This window comes from Mastacembelus armatus, chromosome 20, assembly GCF_900324485.2.
Source record: "Mastacembelus armatus chromosome 20, fMasArm1.2, whole genome shotgun sequence".
Taxonomy (NCBI): domain Eukaryota; kingdom Metazoa; phylum Chordata; class Actinopteri; order Synbranchiformes; family Mastacembelidae; genus Mastacembelus; species Mastacembelus armatus.
Genome location: NC_046652.1, coordinates 3,883,199 through 3,895,630, shown reverse-complemented (window position 1 = coordinate 3,895,630; position 12,432 = coordinate 3,883,199). Strand labels below are relative to the sequence as shown.

The 12,432-nt window shown below is 39.9% G+C and overlaps 1 protein-coding gene across 1 annotated transcript; it reads right to left on the bottom strand.

The window, feature by feature from the left end:
* Positions 1-1,350: 1,350 nt before the first annotated feature.
* Positions 1,351-7,845, bottom strand: bco1 (beta-carotene oxygenase 1). Its single transcript, XM_026292902.1, has 11 exons — positions 7,726-7,845; positions 7,501-7,629; positions 7,230-7,359; positions 6,691-6,838; positions 6,454-6,604; positions 5,801-6,021; positions 5,375-5,623; positions 5,181-5,286; positions 4,997-5,091; positions 3,494-3,605; positions 1,351-3,278 (listed from the first exon to the last, which is right to left on the bottom strand). Exons 1-11 carry the CDS (start codon positions 7,790-7,792, stop codon positions 3,124-3,126), a joined length of 1,563 nt encoding a protein of 520 aa, XP_026148687.1. The 5' UTR covers positions 7,793-7,845; the 3' UTR covers positions 1,351-3,123.
* Between the last annotated feature and the right edge of the window lie 4,587 nt (positions 7,846-12,432).

The following is a 12,432-nucleotide window of genomic DNA, read 5'->3' as shown; positions in this document are numbered from 1 at the left end:
TTCCCTAATACTTAGTGTGTTAGGTCTGTTGTGTTTACCTCATTGCCACTGCTACTGTTAAGCACCTCATTGTTTTAGTTACCCTATAGTTACAGTCCAGGTCAAGACCCTACTTATAATTTAAAGCAACGTTACTGTGCATACTGTTTGGAAATTAGTCAATTTCCCATAGCTATAGTTTAAGATTAAATTGTGTTTTGCTTCATTAATCTGATAAATGATGTCATGAAATAAATGTACTGGAAGTGCAGGGGTACACCCTGGACAGGTCACCAGTCCATCACAGTTAGCACCATACATTTGCCACAAAATGCAGCCATAGTTCAAGCAAAACACATTAGGTGGAAATGCATAACATTTGAGAGAAAGTTTTGCACTATGCCCCTTTGGTGGCTCTGTACTTAACTTTATCTTGTTTTGTCAAATAACAACAGATGGAGGAAAGTGTCAGGTGTGATGTGTGACAAAAGAGTGTCAGCAAGAATGAAAGGAAAGGTGGACAAGACAGTGGTGAGACCAGCAATGTTGTCTGGTTTAGAGACAGTGGCACTGAGAAAAAGACAGGAGGCAGAGCTGGAGGTAGCAGAGCTGAAGATGTTGAGGTTCTCTCTGGGAGTGACGAGGATGGATAGGATCAGGAATGAGGACATCAGAGGGACAGCTCATGTTAGATGTTTTGGAGAAAAAGCCAGGGAAGCCAGATTGAGATGGTTTGGACATGTTCAGAGGAGGGACAGTGAATACATTGGTAAAAGGATGCTGAGGTTAGAGCTGCCAGGAAGGAGGCCTAGAGGAAGACCAAAGAGGAGGTTCTTGGATGTAGTGAAGGAGGACATGAGGATAGTTGGTGTGGGTGAGGAGGATACTGAGGATAGGGTTAAATGGAGGCAGATGATTCGCTGTTAAGGGAGCAGCCGAAGGGAAAAGAAGATTTGATTTTATCAATATCATTTTGTTTACAACACTATCACTTTATTCTCTTCTAAATTCTAGCGAAAACACAGCCCACTGTGGTCAAATTAGTCACAGTGTTATTTAATCTAATCTAATCTGATATGGATGATGCTGTTAGTAATATGTCTGTCTTATCATTTTATTTTGATGGATATATCAATTTGTACTACTCAGAAAGTGGCCACACTTGAAATAATTGATAAGTTTTATTTTTTGGTGTTAGAAATCCCTCAATTACAGTCAGAAATAACCATGTCCATGTTACTCTAGCCTGTATATGGCTTTTGCTTGTCAGTTTTTTTTTAATCGTCTAAGGCCAGAGGGTGTTTTAATGCTCTGCAAATTGTAAAGTTCATGGGAGACAGACGTAATTTCCAAGGCTTGATTTTTTTTTTTTTACATAAGTTTTGTTTCAGAGAGTTGAATGACAAATCAAGTGTGAGCACAAGACTGATGGACCTCATGATTTTTGGTCCTTGTGATTTCCTGTTAGTAAAATTATTGGATGGCTAAGCTGATGAAAACAGTTGTGTCATACCAAAAATGTATGCTGCCATATGTAGGACTGGGGGCTATTCTAAGGTATGAGCTAAACAGTGTAACATAGACTGTTTGAGATATTAACCACAATAGAACTCTCCAGGAAAGTTCATGTCAGATAGCCCCTGAAATGGACTTGGAGGAACATAGTCTTTGTCAAACATTGTGGATTGTTCCCTAAAATGAAACTAGTTTGCTAGGTGCTTTGAACAGCAGTTGACAGTTCCCAATTGTGGCATTGAAATGAAGTAGATCATCATTTTGTGATTTATTGTGGAATGGTCACAGATAAAAAACACAGTGTTTTCACACTGGAATTGCAGACTGGTTTTATGTGGAAAAGTTCTGCGTTTTCTCACTTCACATTCACCCCAACATACTCCAAACATTTGTCTCTATAGTCTGTGTCACCTAGGTTCTTCTTTTGCTCGTGTCATAATGATTAATGTTACTAGAGGTCATCTAGTATAACTATAGAATGTTACTTTGGTCATAATAAGCTGCTTGTATAAAGGTGTTGCCAAGTCATATGACTGAAGACATTTATTTATGGTTTTGCTAAGTCTTATTGACCTGTCACGCTATTTCCATTATAAAGTTTGGTCAATCTGTTGTGATCGTTTGAGATGACTGTCATCAGAGATCACAAACATAGACCATCCATGGTCCCAAACAATAAAACTAGTGTGTGCTTGTTGCCTTTGTTAGCTCAATGCCAAGAGCAAACACTCAAAAGTTTCCAGTTTTGCATATTGAGCACATGTGTCAGCTGAATGGAGTAATCCATTGCCAACAGCTATGAGACTACAGTGGCTTCTGTGCTTTCATTACAACAAAATCACTGTTCTGTCTTTCTCTCTCCCTCTCTTGCTCAATTGCGCTCAAACACACACATACACACACACAAACAAACCTGTTTTTCTATCATTATTAGGACACTCATATGCATAATGCATTTCCTAGACCATTACTCTAACCTTATCCATCACAGCTAAATGCCTAACCCAAACCTGTACCCTAACCTAGACCTTATTCTAACCTTTTCCCTAAAACCAAGTCTCAAACAGGAGTCTGAAAAAATGAGGACCGGCTAAACTTTGCCAAAATGTCGTCATTCAGATACAATTATGCTCAAAATGGCGGAAAGGTAGAAATACAAGTACACACACACACAGGAGTCAGGGGCAGGAGAATGGCTACTCCAAGGGGAACAAAGAAAGTTTGCTGGTCGGGCTGAGACAAAGGCATGGTAAGGTGCAGTTGCTTGGGTTGCAAGCATATTTTTTGTAAAGTCAATGCATACAATAACATTCATAGTTGCACAACATAATAATAGAAGTCATTATGGGAATAAGTACACTATATAACAATACATTTTATAATATCAATAAATTTACATATTTTTTAAATAAAAATACCAAGATTTTTTTTTTTTTGGTCCAATACAATCCCTATAATTTGAATGAGATGAGGTAGTCCATGAAACCATGTGCAGCCTCACAACAAGTCTGACTAACAAAAACATAATTCAGGAGTGGGTTTTGCTATGTTCATTTAAATTCCTGATTCCTGTTCCATAGCATTTGGAAACAGGTCTCCAAAGGCATTTTTCTCCAAATACACAACTGACTAATTTCCTTGTGGGATAAAAAAACCATGCATGTCCTTGTGGAGCTCAGTGTCCACATATGCCCGAGCTACCTCTTTGAACGTCTTGGCATCAAGAACCAGGACGAAACTAGACTGGTCTGGGTTGCGATTGATAACTGATGTTAAGACCACACCTGCAAATTTAAACGAAGAGTCTTATGTGAGTACAAAGTGAAATCATAAATCTAAATCTATGACAGGCTTTTTATTTTTCCTTCAAAATACATTATGCTGGTATAAATTTCTAAGATATAATCATTGAGCATTATCTTTTTAGTCAGGTACTACTAACCATGTGTACTCTACCTGAATAATGTAATACTGTATAACAAAAACACCACATTCTCACCATCATCCTCTGACTCTCCATTTGGTCTGGGGACGAACACCGGCTCTGACGGCCAGCAGTTGTCTTCATTCCAGTAAATCACTTCTTTGGTTTCTATGTCAAACTTCCCAATCTGTAGTTAAATTAAAAAAAGACAAGTTACAATACTGTATAATAGAAATAAAAATAAATTGAAATAAATATAGAGCTGGAACTGAGATCCTGAATATATAGTCAGCAGTAATTCAGCAGTTGTACATGTTTTTTTCTTCATTGTTGCAGTCAGAATGCGAGGTACAATAGCCATATCTCGAGGACATTCAAGACAAGTTATTATTCTGCATTTTAAAACACATCAACGTTAATATTCGTGGTTCTCACAGCTAATTCTAAGGCAACGTATCACCTCAAACAAGACCTGCTGAAAATGTATTTGTGATTGATGTAAATGGCTGATATACTGTCTACTGCGCATGTACACACACACTTATCCTTCTTGTGTAGTTTTTGTATGCAAAAATACATGTTGTAGAAATTGTATTGTTTAAGGTAGCACTGTGGTTCCTGGAGGAAAGGTTTTTACCTTCATTATGCACTGTATTCCCTGTGCATGGTTAAAACAACATTAAAAAACCCTTAAATACTGAACCATGAAATGTGTCCCAGGAAGTGAGCAACTGTACCTGGCTCCATCTTTCTAAAATTGAAGTTATAACAAAATCTTAATTAGACTTAATGATTTACATACTTAATGAATGATAGAATTTGTTGTGATGTTAAATGCCAGAAATAAATTTACAACTCATATCTCAATACAATACAACCATCCTTTAATAGATCAGACTATACTGTGTCAGAAAAGCGCCTGTCTAAACTGCCTTTTTGCCCAGACTAACCTAGTGCTGCCATGTGGTAATGCTCTTGACACAATAAGAGCAGAGCAGCATAAAAGAAAAGCCAAAATTCTCACGTTTAATGTGTCAGGTGGGAATGGATAAAAATATCGAATTGTCTAAACCAAGATGGCATTTCCATTTGTACTTTGTTATGCCTCTGGAATGTCTCTACACCGTGATATGCAAAGGAAACTTTTTTTCCAAACTATAAGAACTATGTACCTCAACACTTTGAAGCCTCACTAAGTGTACTGCTTCCTTTGATTGTTTCTGGTACCTTAATGTACAAGTGGCTCAATAGTAAAGGACATCTGGGTTTTACAACCGGAGACATAAACTATTCAGGTCTTTGCTGGGACAACTGGTAATTAACACTTGGACAAAATATTTCCTACCTTCTATCGTGTCAACTGGTAATTCTCAGTTCTGCAATTTGTCTCCTACTTCTGCAATAACAATACTTTCAGGAACAATCCATTTCTCAATAACCTTGCATTTAAGATATCTGGTGTTCAAGAGTTTGTAGGTTTTAGGTCTTTCTTGGCAAACAACACTGTCAAAAGTACAACAAGTATTTGTACTAGTTCTGTTCTACAAAACCCAGATTGAAAACAACAGGGACTGTTACCTGTTTGGACTGTCCAAATTCATCAACGTAGTTGCTGTAGACAAATCTGTACCTCTTGCCGCTGGTGTCATAGTTAATTCTGGGCAATTCTAGGCCTGGTTGAAATAAAATGGCAGTGTTTGTATTTTACTACTTGAACCATACATGATTTACTCCAAGTGTAAATTTAAGAACCAGAGTTCACCTTCATAAAGCACCTCTGCCTGGCACACCAGTTTGTCATTTTTCTCCTTCACAGCACTGGCTGTTGTGTATTTGAGTTTTACCAGGTTCTCTCCAAATGCAGTACTCTGCAAAATCCCCGAAGTTAAACATTAGTGTTAGAGGAAAATCTTTCAATTTCAGGTTGAAATCAACTGAATATTATAGAAACCCTACCTTGTCTGGCCGGACGGGAAGGGCAAATCTTGTGTATTTAGGTTTGGGAAAATGCTCATCATTAGGACTGGAGTTTTCCTTTAGGTAGAACATATCATAAAGGCTGGGATTATCATAAGCAATGACATCAAAGATCACATGACCATCGTCCTCAAAAGCGTTGACATGATGGTAGACGACCATTGCTCCAGTATAGTACTTTGTCTCGAGCTCTTTGCCGGTCTTTCTGTCTATCAGGTGGATCAGAGTCTTATAAGAAAACACATATAATGCAAATATATTAGAAGGACATTACGTAGTAATGTTGAAGAATGATCTGCAGTCATTCTCATCCCAATATATCTACAGCTTCATTATACTTAGTTCAATACTAGAATTATAAAGAATGACAACAGTGATCACAAACCACAGACAGCAGTTCCTTACATTTTCCTCAGGGCAGAACTTCAGGCAGCTTGCCCAGCTGACTCCCCTCATGTATGCAGTGGTCATCTTTAGGATGTCCAGTTTGTAAGGCTGCTCGATGAAGATGAAGTAGTTGTCCGTTATGCCAAAGCTGTGGTAGTAGCTGGGTGTGAACATTGAGCGGCAGGGAACTGAGCAGATCACCTCCACATTCTTCAGTGCAGGGGTGTCCTTGCCTTTGTCTGAAAGCAAAAGGTCCAACAGAACAAACATATATGCAACATGAATGTGTATTCTCATAAAGGTGCATTTAAAATAAAATCTACTCTTGAGTTTCAAGGTTTGCTGTAACAATTATATTAATGTAAATGATGTATGAGTTATTGTGCGATAATCAATTGTGTGAATTGGACATTAAGACCTACAGTATACTAGTATTATTTAGACAAGTCGTTTTTAAATACAGAAAACCTTAGCTTTACAATGGCAACAATTGTTTTTTCTAAACTAAAGGCTCAACCAAGAGAAACAGGCAGTATCATGGTTGTTCTACATCTGGTTCTCCTACCCTAACCTACATTTGGTTCTTGTCTTACCTTAAATGTCTACACACTGAAGACAGGAAGATAGCGTGCCAACACGACAAAGTACAGCAGGTTATAGAGTTTGTATACCTCTTTCTGATACTGAGGGGACTTTGAACAGTATATATTTAGTCTTCCCCTTCTCTGCTATTGAAGTTCCCATGTTGTAGGTATTGCCGTCCTTGTCATAGTGTGGATGGGCTGTGGCCAAGTTGACAGGCAGGTACTTTGTGTAGTCCACCTGTGTGAAACAATTTGACAGCTCATCAGCTCCAAAACAAAAGCTTCACTGGGCTGTGTGATAACAATGTCTGTAGATGATGTTACTTTGTCGAGAGTTTCCAACGTCTCTGGATCAATCTTGCGGATGTAGTTTGTCTCAGAAGTGGCATAGTAATCATTCCCATATTTAATGAAATTGCCTGCACCATTGTCAGTGAAATCAGGCACTGTGTGGTTTAGAAAGGTGATTGCTCTGAAAAGTAAAAAAAAAATGTCGAAAAATGATTAAGTGTCTGCGAGAGTCATCTAAAGTTTGGTTACTGCATCTTAATGACAAATTCACAGCAAGGCAGAAAAAAGCAGGAGATTCTTCAACACAAACGTCTGACTTATTTAACATCAATTTAATATTTCAGATCCTTTAGAGGACTTTTAATTGCTTTCATCACAGTCGTTACCCTGTTTTACAAAACTGGAAAATGTCTTTTGTGCATTGCAGTTACAACAAGGTTTCAAATAAATGTTTTCACGATGGGTTTGTGCCAAAAAAAGGGACTGTTTCTACATTTTAGTTCAAGATAAAACAGGAATACAACATTGATATTATGAGAGAAAAACTAATAATAAAAAGCGAGTTTGTTTACTTGACAATGAAGCTCTTGCTTGGATCCGGATAGGCCATTGTCCCCATTTCAGACACAACTATTCTGTTTGCAGCCATGTTTGCTTTATATGTGTCACTTCTAAGAAATCTGCTTCTGTGGATCATTTCACCTGTAATAGAAATCCTCATATCAGTTTGTCTGTGCTTGTAAGAGTGGACTATGGTAAGTCATAGATTAAACACTGTATAGCAGATAAGACTTTCAAGGTCTTTGTTTGGATATATTTTATGAATCACACTTCAAGACCCACCGTCTTTAAAGGCGAAGCTGCTCATTAAGGACATCCCATCAAACCAGTGGTTGTACCTGGTGTCCCCCACAGAAAAAATGCCAGGGCCATTGCGCAGCAGTGTGCCCTGCAACCAGCTGGGAATGCTCCCTGTTAGAAATTAACAGAGACCCACGCAAAGTTTCAGCACCGCAATTCCAGTCAATGCATCTGCTGGACCATCAACAGCGTTAAACTCCGACCTACCTTTAACTTCTGCCTTCAAGGGCTCCGGCTTCTCCACTGCGTTCTTAGCAGGCAAGACCACTGCCATGTTTCCTTAGAAAAAAACACTGAAGACCACACGGAGATATCTGCATAATACTGTGGTCGGACCACAGTGCAAACCACTCCTTTTATAGCCTTTTTAGGGGGTTGGCAATCTTTTCTTATCTTATTTGCATAATGACCGTCCTCTGCACTGACAGCTCGCAGCTTATTTCAACGAAATGAGCTCTAACAGACACATTTGGAGTTTTCTGCATGATATATGATGTTGTAGCTTCTTTTTGGGTTATTTTGAATTTGAATTTCTTTAAATGAGTGAATATTCGTAAAATGAGGATGGGTCCTTTAATTCAATTCAATTCAATTCAATTTTATTTGTATAGCGCCAAATCACAATACAAATCATCTCAAGGCACTTTACAAAAACTAAAACTAAAAACCCAACAATTCCCTTATGAGCAAGCACTTGGCGACAGTGGAGAGGAAAAAACTCCCTTTAACGGAAGAAAAAAACCTCCAGCAGAACCGGGCTCAGTTTGGGCGGCCATCTGCCTCGACCGGTTGGGGTGAGTGGATAGAGCAGAGAGAAAAGAACAGCAACAATAAACAACAAATAGACACTGCAAGTTGGTGGGGCCAGTAACTGCACATCAGCGATAAACAGCTCCAGGACCAGGGACACCTGCAGAAGGTACAGAGAGAGAGAGAGAGAGAGGGAGGGAGAGAGCACAAACTAGGGGAGAGAGAGAGCACAAGGTTAGTAACATTCAATTGTGGAATATACATGAGGTGGGAGAGAAGGGGGGGGGGGTAGGGTAGGGGAGCTCAGTGCACCGATGGTCCTCGGGCAGTCTAGGCCTATAGCAGCATAACTAACTAAGGGATGGTTCAGGGTTGCCTGAAGCCAGCCCTAACTATATGCTTTGTCAAAGAGGAAGGTTTTAAGTCTAGCCTTAAAAGTACAGAGAGTGTCTGCCTCCTGAACCCAGGCTGAGAGCTGGTTCCACAGGAGAGGAGCTTGATAGCTAAAGGCTCTGCCTCCCATTCTGCTTTTGAGAACTCTGGGAACCACAAGTAGGCCTGCACTCTGAGAGCGAAGTGGTCTATTGGGATAATATGGTACTATGAGGTCTTTAAGGTATGAAGGAGCTTGATTATGAAGGGATTTGTATGTGAGAAGAAGGATTTTAAATTCTATTCTATATTTTACAGGGAGCCAATGAAGAGAAGCCAATATAGGAGAAATATGATCTCTCTTGCTAGTTCCTGTCAGGACTCTGGCTGCGGCATTCTGGATTAATTGGAGGCTTTTTATTAAGATATTAGGACATCCAGATAGTAATGAGTTACAGTAATCTAGCCTTGAGGAAACAAACGCATGGACTAGTTTTTCTGCATCATTTTGAGACAGGATGTTCCTAATTTTGGAAATGTTGCGCAGGTGAAAGAATGCAGTTCTAGAAATTTGTTTTATGTGTGAGTTAAAGGACATGTCCTGGTCAAAAATAACTCCAAGGTTTTTTACAGTAGTGCTGGAGGCCAGGGCTATGCCATCTAGAGTAGCTATAATTTTAGAAAAGTTATTTCTGAGATTTTTAGGCCCAAATATAATGACTTCTGTTTTCTCCGAGTTTAAAAGTAAAAAGTTACTGGTCATCCAAGCCTTTATGTCAGTTAGACAGGCTTGAAGTCTGGTTAACTGGTTTGTGTTAACAGGTTTAATAGATAGATATAACTGAGTGTCATCCGCATAGCAGTGGTAATTAATAGAGTGCTTCCTAATGATATATCCTAAAGGAAGCATGTACAGGGTGAACAGAATCGGTCCTAGCACAGAACCTTGTGGAACTCCATAACTAACTTTTGTTCGTGTGGAAGGTTCATCATGGACATGAACAAACTGGAATCTGTCCGATAAATAGGATTGGAACCACTTTAACGCTGTTCCTCTGATACCAATCACATGCTCCAGTCTCTGTAATAAGATGTTGTGGTCAATGGTGTCGAATGCTGCACTAAGGTCTAGGAGGACAAGTATCGAAACAAGTCCATTATCTGAGGCTAAGAGAAGATCGTTGGTAACTTTCAACAGTGCTGTTTCTGTACTATGATGTGCTCTAAATCCTGATTGGAAATCTTCAAATAGTTCATTCCTGTGTAAGTGGTCTGATAGCTGCTTAGCAACAGCTTTTTCTAGGATTTTAGAAATAAATGGCAGGTTGGATATTGGTCTATAATTAGCCAAGACACCTGGATCAAGACTAGGCTTTTTGAGTAAAGGTTTGATTACTGCAGTCTTAAAGGCCTGTGGTACGTAGCCTGATACTAGAGATAAATTTACCAAGTCCAATAAAGATGAGTTCATTAATGGCAGGGTGCCTTTAAGCAGTCTAGTCGGGATGGGGTCCAAGAGACACGTTGATGATTTCGATGAAGCAACTACTGATGTAAATTCAGAGAGATCTATAGGAGAGAAGCAGTCTAAACATAACTGAGGTCCTACAGATGATAGTCCATACATAAGGCAGCCTACCTGTGGTTGCACTTTACACCTTTATTTTCTACTGCAGTTGTGGCTGCTCTCTCTCTCACTCTCTCTCACTCTCTCTCTCTCTATTTTTCCGTGTATTTTGGTGGATTGCTTTTTTCACACAATCTTATCTGGAAGTTGTCATCATTTTTGGGAAGTTTACCCTAACCCTTAACCTGTAGGTAACTCTAAACCTGCCAGGATTAGCAGGTTTTTCTGCAGAGGGAGTCGTCCACAGGTGGATAAGGTGGCCTTGAAGACAAAAGCGTCCTTCAACCAGAAACTATAGGTTCAGTCGAAGCAGAGAGCAAGCATCTGTCCTGATAACAATCATGCACTTTGTTCACTCAGATCAGATAAATACTCTCTCACTAACAAGTGTAGAATCATCCTAAAGTATTTCTATACTTGTTTAAACTGCCAAAATAAAAATATATTTTCATCTGTTTAATATTTGGTGCCCATTCGTGGCTTCCATTATCTGTTTAAGTCTCTCCGCTGGAATGGGCATAGTGAACTGTAAACCACAGCTCCACTGCAGGATACAGGGACTGCTGCTTTCTTAACACAGGACAACACCCCCCTCTGGTGGCTGTTCTAAGACATTACCTGTTGTGGTGATGAGGCATGAAGACCCTTACAATTTTCCATTATGTATTATATGGTACATTATATAATCAATACAATAACCATTAATCAATAACATTTTTAAATAAATGTTCATGCATGTGAAAAATTGAAATATAGTAAAAGCAGACAATAGATGCATGAATAAATTAATATATGGATAAACACACAGATAAATAAACAAATTATAGGGATTTTGTATGTGACAGCCATCCCAACTCCTATAAAAGATTTTCATCCCTGGACAGCTGTCTGTCTCGCCTGCGGAAATTCATTGGTCATTTGGACTCACTGAATCCAATAAGGGGTTGAAATTAAAATAAGCATTTAATTTTTTTTTTTTTCATGAGGAGCCACACACACACACACATATCTATTTGTTCTCCTTGCTTCCACACTGGCCATGCCCTGATCGGGACTCGAACCCCAACCCTTTAAGGCCACTAACCTCAGTGCGGGGGATCAAAGGGTCGGGGGTGAGTCCCGACCAGGGCATGACAGTGTGGAAGCAAGGAGAATAAACAGAGTGTTCTCCACTGAGTCCAGATTGAGGAAGACCACCACCTGTAGAGGCAAGAAGGGAATTTATATATATATGATAATTCCCTTCTCACCCCTATAGGTGGAGTGTGTGTGTGTGTTTGTCTTCCTCAGTTTTGTTCCTAGCACTGTGCTCTTCTGAACTGAGAGCTCTGATGTTGTTCCTGGGACCTGTTGGAGCCACTCTCCCAGTTTGGGGGTCACAGCCCTGAGGGTGCCAATTACCACTGGGACATTTCGATATCAGCCACTTCTTCTATCTGTCAATGGTACATATTGTGTAGGGATTTGTCCTGCCATGATGGTTTTTGCTCCTCCCTCTCCCCCACAGGTTTCTGCTGCCTGAGATATTCACTAAGAACTCAATCTCTCAGGGCCATCTTCCTGATGTACTCATGGATTTCTGCTATTTCATCTTCAATGGTGGCTCTGATGCTCACCAACTCTCGGCCTTCTACCTTCCTTTCAGTGTACAGTCTCAGGATGGTGGATTTGGGGTGAAACCCTCCATGCATTGTGAGGAGCTTCTCTGTCTTGATATCAGTGCCCTCTATCTCCCCTTATGGCCAGGTTATTATGCCAGCGGGGTATCTGATGACCAGCAGGGTGTAGGTGTTGATGGCTTGGACCTTGTTCTTCCCATTTAGCTGACTTCTTAGTACTTGCCTTACTCTGTAACTATAGGTTCAGTTGATGTTCAGTCATACCTGTGTATTTGGCTGTGGCTGCTTTCCTTGCGGCTTTTTCTTGGTTCCCATTTGCCTGCGGGATTCCAAGGTCCAAGCTTTTCTCAACATCTGCTATGCTGCCTTCTAGCAGTTCAGTTCCTTCAGTCCTGAAAACCTTCCCTCTCTTTGTTATCATCTGACCACACTTATCCAGTCCAAATGACATGACGATGTTGTTGCCATATATCCTGGTGTTGTGGATCAGTGAGTCGGTGTCTCGCTCACTCCTGGCGTACAGCTTGATGTCGTCCATGTACAGGA

Coding starts and splice junctions, on each gene's coding strand:
- bco1 (XM_026292902.1), bottom strand. CDS start 7,792: ATGGCAGTGGTCTTGCCTGCTAAGAACGCAGTGGAGAAGCCGGAGCCC. Junction 7,630..7,725: donor CTTGAAGGCAGAAGTTAAAG/GTAGGTCGGAGT, acceptor AATTTCTAACAG/GGAGCATTCCCAGCTGGTTG. Junction 5,287..5,374: donor TTCCCGTCCGGCCAGACAAG/GTAGGGTTTCTA, acceptor GGGATTTTGCAG/AGTACTGCATTTGGAGAGAA.